General features: G+C 39.6%; 1 protein-coding gene and 1 non-coding gene across 31 annotated transcripts in view; both read left to right on the top strand.

The window, feature by feature from the left end:
- PTPN13 (protein tyrosine phosphatase non-receptor type 13) overlaps nt 1–8,801 on the top strand; it is a 224,006-nt gene extending 215,205 nt beyond the window's left edge. For all 30 annotated transcript variants that reach the window (XM_086404911.1, XM_086404897.1, XM_086404916.1 and 27 more), the window contains 5 exons: nt 291–381; nt 2,594–2,931; nt 4,859–5,074; nt 6,216–6,278; nt 8,130–8,801. In XM_086404911.1, coding sequence (XP_086261037.1) covers nt 291–381; nt 2,594–2,931; nt 4,859–5,074; nt 6,216–6,278; nt 8,130–8,225 — 804 coding nt within the window. In that variant the 3' untranslated portion in view covers nt 8,226–8,801. The remainder of the gene's footprint in view (nt 1–290; nt 382–2,593; nt 2,932–4,858; nt 5,075–6,215; nt 6,279–8,129) is intronic.
- Nucleotides 1,549–1,652, top strand: LOC147370341 (U6 spliceosomal RNA). The gene has a single exon (XR_015166315.1). It is a non-coding gene; the product is annotated as a U6 spliceosomal RNA (small nuclear RNA).
- Nucleotides 8,802–17,424: the final 8,623 nt, after the last annotated feature.

Genomic DNA, 17,424 nt, shown 5'->3' with positions numbered 1-17,424 from the left:
TCCTCTTATGTTAAGATGAAGAGTTTTTTTAAAAAGCCAAGTATCAATTCTAATCATCCACTAAACTTCATAGTTAATACATTATAGATGTGATGCATCATTTGCAACAGTTTATTGATTTAGTATTGGGATTTTAGGCTGATTTGTATTAACAGGACATAACTATTTCTAAACAAAGTTCGCCCTAATCAATAGTTTTGCTGCCTGTACATTTAAAGCATTTGCAATCATTACAATGAATTACTGCTTATCTCAACAAATTTAATTTTATTTCTATTTTTGCTTAACAGAATCTTCAAGAATTAAAACCTTTGGATCAATGTCTAATTGGACAGACGAAGGAAAACAGAAGGAAGAACCGATATAAAAATATACTGCCCTGTAAGTTCCAATTTGGTTTCAAATCAAATGTATGTTTACTATAATTTAAACCAGTTTAAAACTTACATGCTAGTTTATCACTCACGTAAGTGTGCACACACACAGAGACATACATCCAGAGATTTACATCAGTAACAAATAAATTTATATATATAGTGTGAACTCTTTTAAAAGTTTCTGTGTATTCTGAAAATTGATTAGGGGAATCTTAAATGTATCTTCAGACATTTGTGAATATTTAAGGTCTTTCTAAAAATATTAAATGGCTTCTGGATAAGCAATTTCTTAGTTCATGTGTCATAGTCAGATCTATATATTCTGCATTTTAAGCACAGAGAAATGTCTGTGGTCATAACAGCTGCGGATGTGCACGTGGCCACTGTGGGACTGCCAAGTTGCATTGTCCTTTGAATTGTTTCAGATGCCACATGGAAAGACTGGTGATCCTTTTTACCCGTCCCATTTCACAAATCAACATGTGACTTTTTTAAAATATATATGAATATATGTATATGACTAAAATACTAACATCTAGCAACTTCTTATAATAATCATGAGTCATGTTTACATATATTGGCATATTGAATTATATCACATGACACATTGACCTTATCTTTGCCAGGAAGTCATAACTTCAAAGATAAATAACAGAACCAATAATGACAAACATGCAATAAAAATAACACAATTGAATTTTTTCAATCAGGGTTGAAGATACAAAATTCATTTAGAAAAACCTCCTTTAAGAGTTGAATTTCGTATAAATCAAATGTATTTCAAGAAAAATTTTTTTTAAAAAGAATTGAATCTTAGACAAGATTTTTTCAATGGAATAAATAAAATAAAAATGGAATAAAGAGCCTGGTTTGCCATAAAGTACATGATGATTATTTCAGGCAAATAAAAAAATGGCCAGACTAGTATCTCAAAGCAGAATGGGATAAATCATAAATCAAGAATTACTGAGTGTATTTGCTCCTGTGGAACAAGAAACAGAAGTCAAGTGATAGAAGGGCAACTGACAGAGGATTTTGAAATCTATTACTAAATGTTATAATTTGGCAATCACAGAAATAACCAGTTAAATTTGTGAATATTTAAAATAGAAATTACTGGCAATGTATAAGTACATGCAAATTAATTCTCTTGGATAAGATGACTTATATAGTGCTTACTTCGGCAGCACATATACTAAAACTGGAACGATACAGAGATTAGCATGGCCCCTGCACAAGGATGACATGCAAATTCGTGAAGCGTTCCATGGTTTTTTAATGGAACATTACTCTGCCATAAAAAGGAACACATTTGAGTCAGTTCTAATGAGGTGGATGAACCTAGAACCTATTATACAGAGTGAAGTGAGTCAGAAAGAGAAAGATAAATACCGTATTCTAACACATCTATACAGAATCTAGAAAAATGGTACTGAAGCATTTATTTACAGGGCAGCGATGGAGAAACAGACATAGAGAACAGACTTATGGACAAGGGGAAAGGGGAGGAGAGGGTGAGATGCATGGAAAGAGGGACATGGAAGCTTACATCACCATATGTAAAATAGATGGCCAACAGGAATTTGCTGTATGGCTCAGAAAACTCAAACAGGGGCTATGTATCAACCTAGAGGGGTGGGATGGGAAGGGAGATGGGAGGGAAGTTCAGGGTGGGGGGGATATATGTATACCTATGGCTGATTCAGGTTGAGATTTGACAGAAAACAGCAAAATTCTGTAAAGCAATTATCCTTCAATAAAAAATAAATTTAAAAAAGAAAGATGGCTTATATATACTTTTCACTGGGAAGCCTGCTTTGAAAATTTATATTTTGACTATATGAAATTACAATGCCTGGAGAATGAAGCAACCTACCTTTTTATTTATTGCATTAGTTTATTATTTTGGCTGCTTACTTAAAGGAATATAGTTAGATAAGCATTAATTGTGCCAATCATATTTGTAATAAGTACTTTTGTAGTTTCCCAACTTGGGGGGAAACTCACTGAGTTACATCTTAAATATACTTGCAACATGAGGGAAATATACAAAATGATTTCATTGTACTACACCTTGAAAAGATGCCTATATTAAAATACGTTTGTGATTTCATCTGTGGTTATGAGGAAGGTCTCAATCTTTGACTCATCTAGTCTATGAGGCTCTTTAAAAATGCATGATACAGATGACTGTGTATTGTGATGGAAATTCACAGATGACGCTACCAGAGTGCCTCTTGGAGATGAAGGTGGATATATCAACGCCAGCTTCATCAAGATACCAGTGGGGAGAGAAGAGTTTGTGTACATCGCCTGCCAAGGACCTCTCCCCACAACTGTTGGAGATTTCTGGCAGATGATTTGGGAACAAAACTCCTCAGTGATAGCCATGATGACCCAAGAAGTAGAAGGGGAAAAAATCAAATGCCAGCGCTATTGGCCTAATGTCCTAGGCAAATCAACCATGGTCAGCAACAGACTTCGACTGGCTCTCGTGAGAGTGCAGCAGCTGAAGGGCTTTGTAGTAAGGGCAATGACCCTGGAAGATATTCAGGTGCGTGCATTCAGTCTTTCCATGATTACATCAGTGTCTTTCTCTGAATAAAAGCTAATGATTTGAGTCCCATTTCAGTGGAACTAATTCCACCTATTATTTTTAATCTAATAGAAACTTTACTGTGACCTTCGTCATGAATTCTGCCAGTTTCCTCTAGTATATTGTTTAGTGACTAAATCATGTCCAACTGTTGTGCAACCCCCTGGACTGTAGCCCACCAGACTCCTCTGTCCATGGGATTTCCCAGGCAGGAATACTGCAGAAGGTTGCCATTTCCTTCTCCAGGGGATCTTCCTAACCCAGGGATCAAACTCGCATGTCCACATTGGCAGGTGGATTCTTTACCACTAAACCACCAGGGAAGCCCTTCCTCCAGTATATACTGTATTCAAATCAAAATGGAAATGCAGGACTTTTACAGAATTAACCATCATCCTTTGCTTGGTGTGATAGCACAGAACAGCTCAAAAACTATGTGCTAGAAACTCTTTTTTTTTTTAAAGGTCAAACCTCTAAGTAGGCTCAATAAAACTTTTTAAAAAAATCTCCACATAGAAAATAATCCCCTACAAAGACAACATATTTTAATATAAGGACAATTGTAGCATAAATGTTTGTTAATCAGGTGATTCCGATTGCTCCACCTAAGCACTAAACAAATTATCTTAAATTAGATAAGTGGTTATACCTGAGGTTAAGCTTCTACTGTTTCCCCACCTCCACACACCCTCACATTTTTTCCTTCGTCCACCCAGTAATGCTAACTTGGTTTGAATAATGTGTTAGGTTCCGACTGGAGTTTTAACTTTGTTAAAGAATTATTTTATTTTCATAGAAACAAAGCTTATTGACTCCGTGTTGTTGGTGGCATGTAAACAGAGCCTGAGAATTTCCTTCATGATTTCTAATTTGTGATTTTACAAAGATTATATTTCTGTATTCATTTACACCAGCCTACGCATTACTTGGGGGCTTCCCTGGTGCCTCAGATGGTAAAGAACCTGCCTGCAATGTGGGAAACCCAGGTTCGATCCCTGGGTCGGGAAGATCCCTTGGAGAAGGGAATTGCTCGCGATCCACTCCAGTTCAGTTCAGTCTCTCAGTCGTGTCCGACTCTTTGCAACTTCATGGACTGCAGCACACCAGGCTTCTACTCCAGTATGCTAGCACAATTGTTCGGTATTTTTTAAACGACTTATTAAACAACACGTTTATAGAGCTTAGACTTTGTTATAGAATCTAGGGATTCAGAAGTTAACCATACAACCAAAGGAAATTGCTGACCTCATGGAAAGTAATTTCTAATGAGAAGATACTGATGTTGATGCCATGAGAAAGTCAACATCACAGGGACGTTGTGGGGAGGGAAGCGTTTCAGTCAGAAAGAGCAAGTGCCAAGATCCTGAGACTAGACTGTGCCGAGTGTTTTTAAAGAACCAGAGCGGGCCCTGTGCTGCAGCAAAGTGGCCAGGAGGAAGAGGTTAGGTGTGAGAGGAAGCCGGACCACATCTGTAGGGCTTTTAAGCCCCTGCAATGACTGTGGCCTTTACCTGAGTGAATTTGAAAATGGGTCATTTAAAAAAAAAAAAGGTTGTTATTCATAACAAAACATAATTTGCTTTTAGGGTTTCCAAAAAGTAGTTTTTACCAATATTTGAAGCGTGGATCTAGTAACCTTTTTTATTTTTCATTGGAGGATAATTGCTTTACAATGTTGTGTGGGTTTCTGCCATTACAGCAATCTGGTAACCTCCTTTATAAAGGTCCTCCATGTGTTGTCTGATGGAGTCTCTGTCTCTTCCATTTTTATTTGGATCTAATCCAATGGACCAGGCAAAATTTTTAAAGGACAAAATAATAAGAATTAATTATATGTAAATGACATAGTATACCTTTATCTACTTATTCTGTTGTACAATTTCAGACCGGAGAGGTACGACATGTTTCTCATCTGAATTTCACTGCTTGGCCAGACCATGATACACCTTCCCAGCCAGACGACTTGTTGACATTTATCTCCTACATGAGACATGTTCACAGATCGGGGCCAATCATCACACACTGCAGTGCGGGCATTGGACGTTCAGGGACCCTAATATGCATAGATGTGGTTCTCGGATTAATCAGTCAAGATCTTGAAGTGAGTACAGGATGTGTTGCGATCTCAGAATTTTTTATTTATTAGTTTGTATGAATGACAGTTTTCTTACTACATAGAATTGCAATTTAGTAAACTTTCAAAACTGCATAGGGCATAATCAAGAAGAAAATAATATTCCAAACTTATATTTGTTTTACTGGGGTTTTTTAACCATCCATTTAAAGCCCCTTATGTGGCATTGCATTTTTACTCTGTATAGTCTTTAGATTTGTGTAAGATCTTCATTGTTGTTATCACACTTTTAGAGACAGAAATATTGAAGTGCCAAAGAAAGTGTATCTTTGAAATGAAAGTTTATATTATTTTGTTATTGTTATTGTTACCTATAGGTGGGAAACACATACTTTATTATGCAAATCGATACTGAATTGTCTAAACAATTACTCCTGATTTTTCAAATTACTACTAAATAAGCAAAGTTAATAAGAGTATGCTGCTGCTGCTGCTAAGTCGCTTCAGTCGTGTCCGACTCTGTGTGACCCGATAGACGGCAGCCCACCAGGCTCCCCCGTTCCTGGGATTCTCTAGGCAAGAACACTGGAGTGGGATGCCATTTCCTTCTCCAATGCATGAAAGTGAAAAGTGAAAGTGAAGTCGAATAAGAGTATAATCTTACTTAAAACCTAAATTAGTATAAATCATACTTAAAATGTTATCTTACTATACATAATATGTAACTAATCATTATCTCTTAAAGAATTTGCCAAGAACCATACTATCTTGCTCTTCACACTCTCATGATAATTTAAGTAGGACAAAACAGTCTATTTCTCCACTGGGGATATAAGAAGATCAGGAATTTTATTCTGAGCAGCAAAATATAGGAAAAATAGTTAATGGAGACACTAGAAATTAGTTGTTCCAAAGGAAAGAGAATTCCTATTGGGGACTTTCTAATAGAATAAACATCCTAATTCTTAGAAAGATAATAAATAAAATTATCAAATGATGGCAAAGTCAGTTCACCAACTCATTTTGTCTGGAAGACTTTCTCAAGACTGATAGAAGGGAAGGGAGATCGGGGTGAAGAAATCTATATAAGCCACTCCTTGGTGAATCTTTGGGGTTCAAAGTCAGTTATCATTTTTATATAACATACAGACTCTGTTTCCTTTGGCAGTTCGACATCTCCGATTTAGTGCGCTGCATGAGACTACAGAGACACGGAATGGTTCAGACAGAGGTGAGTGTCGGCTCCTACCTTCTGATGAAGATTTTTGTAAAAGTATTTCTAGGGCTGTCTTTTTTTCAATATTGCCTTTTAGTTTAAAAAATAAGAAAATGCAATACCAACAATGAATAGATTACAGAGAATAGGATGGCACATTGGGGGCAAAAATTTGAGGTGGGACAAAATAGCATGTAATTAGTGGCATTTCAATTCCAACCTAAAAAAGAGAAGGTGATATTCTTGCTACAGAATTTTCCTGAGAGGGAATGGTTTCGGCAGCATTGACTTGAAGGCATAAAGGGAGTCTGGAGTTCTTAGCTTGGGAAAGAGTTCGTTTATCCTCTGCTTTGGTCATTTTCATTTCTCTTACCTAAAGTCAAAAGGTAGGTTATGTCACCCACTGACCTGCAGACATGGGTCCTTCCCAGAGACTACATGACTTAGAGTGTCTGTTTACTCTGCATAGCTCAACTGTCCTTTTTGTTTATAGTGGGAGGGGAATACATTGCACAGTTCTGTATCCCGCATCTTACATTCAACCCTATAACACGATTTTCCCATATTTTCAAAGTTGCTCAAACATCACTTCCACTAGTGGTGAAGCTATATATATCAGTATATATTCACACTATACATCTGGTCTTCTCTTCCTCTCTCTCTTTTTCCTCCTCTCTTTTTTTTTTTGTTTGATGTGGAAGCTGTGTCCATATATCTGTTAACTTATATTTCTCTAGCTCCCCAAAAATACAAAAGTTTACTATTTTTAAAATTAAAACTTGCCACCTTTCCTTTCATATACCTTTTAAATTCAAATTAAGTCTCCTAAATATTAAGACTTATTCAGTCTTTTTTTTTTTTTTAGGTAAAGAAAACATATAAAAAAATAGTTCTTTAGACCCAGAAGTTCACTTGTTCAGCAGATATTTATTAAGTGCCTACTGTATGCCAGGCACTCTTCTAGGCGCTTGGGGCATGTCAGTAAATAACTTGAATAACAAAGATCTTCTGCCAGAATAAAAGATCTTCTGGTGGATGGTGATGAGCAAGGCAGATAATAGATCCATTTACTGTACTCGGTTATGCTATAAGTTATAAGATATTTGAAAGTGGTAAGTGCTTTAGAAGGAAAAAGAGTTGGGTAGAAGATGAGTCATGGCAGGTTGGGTGATACTTTACATAGAGTGGTACCACTGAGGATGTAACCCCTTGAGCAGAGATGTGAAGGACATGAAGCAGGTGGTCATACGGATGTCTGGGAGAAAGAACCTTTCAGGCAGACAGAACCGCCTTCGAAGAGGTCCATGATAGGAGTTTGTCTTCTGTGTTCAAGAGTAGTCACAACCAGTGGCTGAGGCAGAGGGAGCAGGAGGGGAGGTGTGAGGGGAGGTGACGGGGCCAGAGCTTGGGGCTTCCCCCTGAGTGAGATGGAGCCATCACGGGATTGTCAGTATGGAATGACATAAGTTAATGCCCATCTTAAAGGACCACTCCAGCTGCTGTGCTAGAACAAGACGTGGTTTGGGGAGTAGGGTGCAGGGTTAGAAACCAGAGGACCGTAAGTATCACCAAAGCACAAAAAATAGAGGTGGCCCACCCATCGGAGATAACTTCAGTTAGCACTCACCCACCACCCCAAGGCTGCTTCCTTCCACACTTTGTCAGTCAGGTTTCTCTTTCTTGTCATTTTCATGACACTGCACAATTCTGTATCCTGCTTTTACTTTCAACCTTATAACACAGCTTTTCCATATTTTCAAAATTACTCAAACATCGCTTCCAACATTGGTGAAGCTATATATCATATATTCATACTATACAGCTGAAGTCTGCTCTCCCTGTCTCCTTTTTTTGTTGTTGTTCTAGGATCAATATATTTTCTGCTATCAAGTCATCCTTTATGTCCTGACACGTCTTCAAGCTGAAGAAGAGCAAAAAGAGCAGCCCCAGCCTCTGAAATGACATGAGAAGAACAGCCTTCTGGATATCTGTCCATTTCTTTGCTCTCTACTTAAAGGTCACAGGACAGCAAGTCCATAAAACCTCATTATACTTATTCTCCTCTACCTTAGAGGGGCGTTCTTAATAACAGTAAATAATGGTGACCTGCTGTATTTTTACAGCTGCTGCAACCTGTGATAAGTATCAGAGATTTTTTTAACACTAACTGAATAATGCAGATCTTAGGGATGAATAAGGCAGCATTTGATTATAGACATATCGAGTCTATTTTTCATGTACCAATCTTGTTTATAGCAAAATTATTTTCCAGTATTTTTTTAAAAACTAGAGCTATTTTATAGGGGATACTTGAAGCCAGTATTTAAGCTTTAAATGACAGTAATATTGGCATAGAAAAAAAAAAGGTAGCAAACATTCCCTATATCAATTTCTAATGTTTACTATCTAGAACTTCCTGTAATATATTTATATACTTTTCCATGAAAATAGAGATACCAAATATGTTTGTAACTGCATCATGCTATACATCCGCTCACTTTGTAAATAAAAATACACCTTAAAACGTGAACAAGCCAAGAGTGTGTGCAGACAAGTGTAACATTTTCAGTGTGCTGTTTTTTAACAACATCTAGGACCCTGTGAAGGCAGGAACTTCTGGACTGCAACTTCCCATCTCCCCATTTGGTCCCAGTCATGCCAACCAGAGACTGGGAGTATTGTTGGAACCCCTGGAGGTCTGCAGACTCTGACATGAGGGTCAGGTACTGACTGACAGTGGCTAAGAAATTCAGTCTCCCTTCCTGCCTCCTCCCCACAAGCCTAACTGATGCCTGAATCCGAATTTTCAAGTCCTAGTTGTTGCAAAACTCAGAATATCTCGCTGACAAGGGTTAATGAAAGAAAACAGTATCACGCTTCCTGGGAGGTTGATATTGATTCTGCCTGAAGGAAACAGCTTCCCAGGCGGCGCTAGTAGAAAAGAACCTGCCTGCCAGTGCAGGAGACGTGAGAGACTCAGGTTTGACCCCTGAGTTGGCAGGATCCCCCTGGAGGGAAAGCATAGCAACCCACTCCAGTATTCTTGCCTGAAGAATCTCATGGACAGAGAAGCCTGGCAGGCTACAGTCCATAGGGTCACCAAGAGTCAGACAGGACTGAAGCAACTTAGCATGCCCCGCAAAGGAAAGAGATCAGCTTTGAAGAACCCACTTCCAATTCTCAGTACCAAACGTGTTTCACTAACTCCTAGTTCTGACAGCATTCCTCCACTCTGCCATGATTGATGCCATCCCAAGACCCCAGAAACTGCTTGATTCCTCCTCATAGGATTGACCAATTCTGAGCTAATTAACTGGAATGTCTGATCTTACCCAAGATCTCCTGGGAACTACTCCTGAAGAGCTGCTGCTGCTAAGTCGCTTCAGTCGTGTCCGACTCTGTGTGACCCCATAGACAGCAGCCCACCAGGCTCCCCCGTCCCTGGGATTCTCCAGGCAAGAACACTGGAGTGGGTTGCCATTTCCTTCTCCAATGCATGAAAGTGAAAAGTGAAAGTGAAGTCGCTCAGTCATGTCTGACTCTTAGCGACCCCATGGACCGCAGCTTACCAGGCTCCTCTGTCCATGGGATTTTCCAGGCAAGAGTACTGGAGTGGGGTGCCATTGCCTTCTCCAGAAGACAACATCAGGAAATGCACAAAAGTCCACAGGGATGTGGCTGACTCCTCACCAGGCAGCAGGTTTGAGTCCTACATCAGAAGTGACAGGACTACCCTGGTGACTCAGACGGTAAAGAATCTGCCTGCAGTGCAGGATCAGGAAGATCCCCTGGAGAAGGGAATGCAACCCACTCCAGTATTCTTCCCTGGAGAATCCCATGGACAGTGGAGCCTGGTGAGCTGCAGTCCATGGGGTCGCAAAGAGTCCTGAAAGTGAACACTTTCAGTTCACTTCACTTTTCAGAAGTAGCTCTGAATCTCTTAAGAGAAGCATACTTCATCACCATCACTCCCACTTCCATCAGAACAGTTTCTACAGATTGGGTTGTAGGAACAATTTGGAGTGGGGCCGGGGGAGGGGGGGTGGTTCTGTTGCTTTAAAAGCTATTTGGAAACTCCTGAGTGGGCTGGAATGGTGAGACCTTGTTTTCCTGTCATAAGCACAGGAAATGAGGCCAGCGGGGCTCCGGGAGCCAGTACAGCTGGAGGTGATTAGCTCCCATCCGAAGTCCACAGAGATGGGCGGGGAAAAGCTGGAGAAGATGCTTTTTCTGGAAAGAACGTAGCTAGGAAATGCAAACTGGGGGGAAGAAAATGTGAGTTTCGCTTTAGGGACCCTGAATGGAAATTTCATTATAGCAAACATGTTACTGCCCACCCCCCCACCTCCACCCCCCCCCGGAACGTGGCTCCGCTACCAGAGTGCGGGAAGCCCTTGGCTAGGGCCGCACTGGTAGGAAGCATGCTGAGGCCACAGAGCTAGGGTGGCACAAGGAGGCACTCAGCAAACGCGTGAATAAATACACCTCGGCTCCTAACGCACGTCAGACAGCTAAGTACTAGAACACGCACAGCCAAACAGAGTGGCTCAAACACAACAGAAGTTTCTCTAAGAGTTCTGGGTAGGGGAAGAGCTCGGCAGGCTGCCTCTCCTCCCTCCAGTTGGTAGGAGCCCGGGCTGATGGAGTTTCTATAATCAACACAGTTTCCAAGGTCATCGTGAGAATCATCTCCATACCCCCAGCCAGAAAAGGGGGAAAGACTATGGGGGATCTTTCAAGCTGGGCAGCCTGGAAGCAAAGCACATAACTGCCACTCATTCTATCAGCAAGAACTGGTCAGTGTCCCTGAGCACAGAGAAGCTGGGAAGTGAGTTGGCTAAGCAGCTGATCCCAGTGACAAGACAACACTACACAAAAGAAGGAGAAGCACAAGAAGTGATGGAATCTATCTATAAAACTGGACTGAAGTTGCATATTCTAAAAGATATATCTTAGTATGGTCCTGAGCATGTAAGACTGGATACATCACTTTTGTCCCCAGGTTTGGTATATGTATTAGTAGAAATATTTCTGTATCAAGATAAAAAGGAGAGAAATGGTTATTGAGAAAAGGTCAGGTGTTCACATCTGTGGTTCCAGATTGCCTGTTAGATCTCTTGGTTTTAAAATGTCTAGTTATCTAAATGCAATGTGATACATCCAAGAAATTAACAACTCACAAAAGCTGCCCTTCAGTCAGATATCTTGATAGTGAAAGAATGTGTTTCCATTTTACATAATTCAAGGTACTTTGTTATGGTTGAGGTAAATGTAACAAATTATGCATTGACCTGCATAATATTTTAAAGTCAATTTAAACTTTAATGTATCAATTTGGAGTTGCACTTGACTGCAAACAACCAAAAACTAAATCAACAGGCTTACACAATTTAGAGGTTTCTTTCTTTAAGAAAACAAGTTCAGAAGTAGACAGTTGCCGGGCTTGATTCTACAGTGTGATAATGGTGGATGTAGTCCCACTTGTGTATTTTTGGTTTTGTTTCCCTTGCCTGAGGAGACATATCCAAAACATTATTGCTAAGACCAGTGTCAAAAAACATACCACCTATGTTTTCTTCTAGAAGCTTTATGATTTCGGGTCTTATTTGTTGTTGTTGTTCAGTCTCTAAGTTGTATCTGACCCTTTGTGACCCCATGAAGTGCAGCATGCCTATCCAACTTCTCTATCCTTCACTATCTCCTAGAGTTTGCTCAGGTTCGCGTCCATTGAGTTGGTGATGCTATCTACCCATCTCATCCTCTGCCTGCCTTTCCCCTTTTGCCTTCAGTCTTCCCCAGCATCAGGGTCTCTTCCAGAGAGTCAGCTGTTCACATCAGGTGGCCAAAGTATTGAAGCTTCAGCTTCAGCATCAGTCCTTCCAATGAATATTCAGGGTTGACCTACTTGAGGATTGTCTGGTTTGATTTCCTTGCAGTCCAAGGGACTCTTGAAGAGTCATCTCCAGCACCACAATTTGAAAGCATCAGTTCTCTGGCATTCACCCTTCTTTATGGTCCAACTCTCACATCCATACATGACTACTAGAAAAACCATAGCTTTGACTAAACAGACCTTTGTCAGCAAAGTAATGTCTCTGCTTTTTAATATGCTGTCTAGGTTTGTCGTAGCTTTTCTTCCAAAGAGCAAGCGTCTTAATTTCATGGCTGCAGTCACTGTCTGTAGTAATTTTGGAGCCCAAGAAAATAAGATCTGTTACTGTTTCCACTTTTTCCCCTTCTCTTTGCCATGAAGTGATGGGACCAGCTACCATGATCTTAGTTTTTAGAATGCTGAGTTTTAAGCCAACTTTTTCACTCTTCTCTTTCACCCTCAAGAGGTTCTTAGTTCCTCTTCACTTTCTGCCACTATACTGGGTGCATATATATTTACAATTGTATCTTTATGTTGGATTGATATCTTATGTAACCATTATGTAATGCCTTCTCTTGTTACAATCTTTGTTTTAAAGTCTATCCTGTTGGATATAAGTACTGGTGCCCCAGCTTTCTTTTGTTTTCCACCCCTCACTTTCAGTCTATGTATGTCTTTAGATCTGAAGTGAGTCTCTGGTAGGCAGCATATATGTGTGTCTTTTTTTTTTTTATCCTTTTAGTCACTTCGTGGTAATTAGTAATAGGTATATACATATTGGCATTTTGTTCATTGTTTTCTGCTTGTTTTGAAGCTCTATTTTGTTTGTTTGTTTGTTTTTACTGCACTGTGCAAATGTGGAATCCTAGTTCCCCAGTCACTGAACCATGTCCCCCTGCAGTGAAAGTGTGGAGTCTTAATCACTGGCGTATTCCCGCCAGGGAAGTCCTGTTCCTTCATCTTTTGCTCTCCTCCCTTATGATTTGATGATTATCTGTAGTGTTGTGTTTGGACTCCTTTCTCTTTTGTGTGTGTGTATTTAAGTTGATTTCTTAAGTTCAACTGCATTGGTAACAACCCTGCATTTTTGTTCCCTCTCCCCACATTTCATGTGTTTGACATATTTTACGTCTTTTTGTTTTGTGTATCCTTAAACCAATCATTTTAGATATAGATGATTTTACTACTTTTGTCTTTTACCTTTCCTGCTAGCTTTATAAGTGTTTGATCTACTACCTTTATGTATACTTGTCTTTACCAATGAGACGACTTCTTTCACAATTTTCATACTTCTACTGTTGGCCTTTTCTTTTCCACTTAGAGACATCTCTTTAACGTTTCTTATACAGTTGATTTAGTTGTGCTGAACTCTCTTAGCTTTTGCTTCTCTGTAAAATTCTTTCTTTCTCCTTCAAACCCGAATGATAGCCTTGTTGGATAGGGTACTCTTGGTGTACATTTTTTTCTGTCACTTTGAATATATCATGCTACTCCCATCTGGCCTGCAATCTACTAAAAAGTCAGCTGATAATCTTATAGGAATGTCCTTGTACATAACTAGGTGCTTTTCCCTTGCTTCTTTTAAATTCTCACTTTATCTTTAATTTTTGCCATTTTAATTACAATGTGTCTTAATGTGGTTCTCTTTAGTAGGTTTATCTTGTTTGGGACTCTGTGATTCCTGGACCTGAATGTCTGTTTCTTTTCCCAGATTAGGGAAATATTCAGCTATTATGTCTTCAAGTATGTTCTCTGCCCCTTCCTCTCTCTCCTCCTTCTGTGACCCCTATACTGTAAATGTTAGTATGCTTGATGTTGTTCTGGAGGTCTCTTAAACTGATTTTTGTTTTTTCAGCTTGAGTGATTTCCTCTGCTGTCTTCTAGCACTGATCCATTCCTCCATATCGTCTAATCTACTGTTGATTCCTTCTAGTGTATATGTTTATTTCTTTTATTGTAGTCTTCAGCTCTGTTTGGTTCTTTATATTTTCTAGCTCTCTGTTAAACTTATCACCGTGTTCATCCATTTTTCTTTTTTTTTTTTTAATATTTATTTATTTGGCTATGCCGGGTCCTAGTTTCAGTATGTGGGGTCTTTGCTATTCATTGAGGCATGTGAAATCTTTAGTTACAGCATTTGGGATCCAGTTCTCTGACCAGGGATTGAACCCAGGCCCCCTGCATTGAGAGCACAGGAGTACGGCGTCTTAGCCACTGAACCACCAGGGAAGTCCCCATCCATTTTTCTCTTGAATTTGTTTTGCATCTTTATGATCATTACCTTAAACTCTGTTGGGTAAATTGCTTATCTCCACTTAGTTTTTCTGAGATTTTGGTCTTGTTCCTCATCTGGAACATATTGTTCTGTCTTTTCATTGACTTAATTCTCTCATTTGCATTATGTAGGTAGGTTATGTTTCCCAATCTTAAAAAACTGCCTTATGTAGAAGACACTTTATGGGCCTCAGCAGTACACTCCCTCTGGTCACCAGAGCTATATGCTCTAGGCATTCACCTTATGTTGGCTGCATGGGCCCCTTTTATTTTTTTAATGGCAGGGCTGACTGCAGTGGGCACACTGTTGGGCAAGGCTAGTCCTGGCCCTGCTCCTGCCAGGCCCTGCCTAGTGCAGTGGCTTCAGGCCCACTGGTCGGCACTATTGGGTCCCAGTGTAGTTGACTGCACAGCCAAAGGAGGTCAGCCAGTGCCAACCCACTGGTAGACTGGTCAGGGTCTCAGGGCAGCCCACTGCAGACCCCAGGTGGTCCCAGGGGTGATTCCAACCCACTGGTGGGCAGGATAACATCCTTTTTAAGAAGGGAGACTGAACCTTGCTCAAGATTGTCCAAATAACAACTGGGATTCAATTCAAGGACTGCCTGACGACAACCCAGTCTAGCTCTTTAAGTGTGTTACAACAAATAGCTCTGGTAAAGCCCAGGTTCTTCCCACTACACTCTGCTGTCTCAGCTGCCCACCTGGGTCTTTTCCAGACACAGAGCTGACTCATTCTGCTTAACATTCCTCTGCACTCCCCACTTCTGAACTTCATAGGGGCCCTGCTTTTATGAACACATGATTATTTAGATCAGTTAGAATACAGTTTATTCAGTTAGAGCTTTTGTTTAGTTACATTTTTTTTTTTAAAGATAATGCCTGACCTCTTGGACAACCTCTTTTTTTTTTCGCATTTATTTATTTGGCTGTGTCGATCTTAGTTGCAGCACGCAGGATCTTTCGGTTGCCACGTGCAAGCTCTTAGCTGCAACATGTGGAATCTAGTTCCCCGACCAGAGCTCAAACCCCCAGCCTCCTGCACTGGGAGCACAGTCTTACCGCTGGACCACCAGGGAAGTCTCGACTTGACTGTTCCTCTTTCCTCTCAGTGACGTGTTTACAACCATCTCTGGAGATGGCAATCTTCCAGTGTGACTACTTTCAAACCCTTACGTTGATTTCTGTTGTTTCTGTCTTAAAGGATGGCTTTTGGTGTACTCGTCTCCAGACCTGTCCTGATGGTGGTAAACACTGATCATGCAGTTAATACTTTGAGAATGGAACATGGGAATTTACCATTTTCTGTTAGGTGCCTGTGTAGACAAATGATTTAATCCCTTTCTTGAGGATCCTTTCAAACGCATGGGAATGCTCATTTTGGAACTGGGGATCGCTGAACAGCCAATTCTACTATGTTAACTGCAGCAGTTGAGAATTAACAATCATGTCACACATGTGTGAACTTCCTTTCCATATACATATACTTGTGATCCCTAATCTGTCTCTTTCTGTACTACCATGAAGATGGCCTTAATTGGGAAAATACCGTAATAACCATTGCCATTATATATATAAAACCTGTAAGTTCTTGGGTATAGTTACAAAATAAAATTGTAAAGCACTAATCTCAGACAATATGCTTTTACACATTTCACAATTTACAAATAATTTAAAAATGGAACCAAGTAGAGCCCAATAAAACACAGTAATAGAAAGTTATAAAGTGGCATTTCATATCAGTAGAGAAAAGAGGACTCATTCAGTATATGATGTTAGGACAATTAAATAGATTTTTAACATAGCATAGAAAAATTCAAAATAAATATGTACATATTTAGTTGATCAAAGTAATAGAAAATATAGGAAATATTTTTAATAATGTTAGAGGAGAAGGATGGGTTTTATCTACTGCCAGACAGTATACTCAGCAGCTAGTAAATATGTTGACCCCAAAAAGAACTCCCTGAAAAGGGGCCACATACATTCATGAAAAAGGGGTCTTTTACAATTCATGATCCACACAAAGATATAAATATTCTAACATTTGATATATCTATCTTAAGGTCAAAATACAATTTTGAAAGACTAATAAAGCTGAACATGTGAAACTTCCATACAGCAAAAGACATTATACAAAACTAAGAGACAAAAGAGCGGTAAAATATTGACAAAACAGAGCAGAGTCACTGTCCACCATGTGTTCAAATTTATCAGTCAAAAAGGAAAAAATACAATAGAAAAGCGGGCAAAGGACATGAACACGCACTCATGAAAAATGCTTCACTCGATTTTTACAATTCAATTTTAAATGAGATATTTTCACAAAGCAGAACGATCGTTCTTAAGATGAATATGGCTGTGGGAAACCAGACACTCTCAGGCACTGCTGGTACCACGTTGCCAGAGAGCTCTCTGCCCAGCATTTTAATGTGCAATCAGCCTGGCAATTCAAGTCTAGAAAATGATCCTACAGAAATACTGGCATGGAGGCACAGGTGTTTGTGATAGCACTGTAATACCAAGAAGTTGAAAGCTATCTAAATGTCCTTGAAGAAGAAATGGTGAAATAAATTACAATCCTTCCATACACTGGAATACTTCTATGAAGCCACTGTTCTAAAGAATGAGATAGGTCAACACAGACCGACATGTAAAGATGCTCTGTAATATATTGTTGGTTTTGTTGTTCAGTCGCTAAGTCGTGTCCAACTCTGCAATCCCATGGACTGCAGCACCCCAGCTCCCCTGTCCTTCATCTCCTGGAGTTTGCTCAAACTCATGTCCACTGAGTCAGTGATTAATCATTTAGTGATTTATGCAACAGTATACATGGAATGCCCTTTTTAAATTATATAACTCATAAATCTATATATTAGAAGAATAAACATGTGCCTGTCTCTAGGGAGTAAAAATATTACCCTCAAGGGTTCATTAGATTCCTCTAGGGAATGTAATGTAATTGCTCGTATTACATCTATAAATCTAAGATTTTCAAGCCCTTAAAAATAATCA

This window comes from Bos grunniens, chromosome 6, assembly GCF_055505025.1.
Source record: "Bos grunniens cultivar Pamir isolate PY7600 chromosome 6, Bosgru_T2T1.0, whole genome shotgun sequence".
Lineage (NCBI taxonomy): Eukaryota > Metazoa > Chordata > Mammalia > Artiodactyla > Bovidae > Bos > Bos grunniens.
The sequence above is the reverse complement of the archived record's forward strand: the minus strand, read 5'-3'. Positions and strand labels throughout refer to the sequence as shown.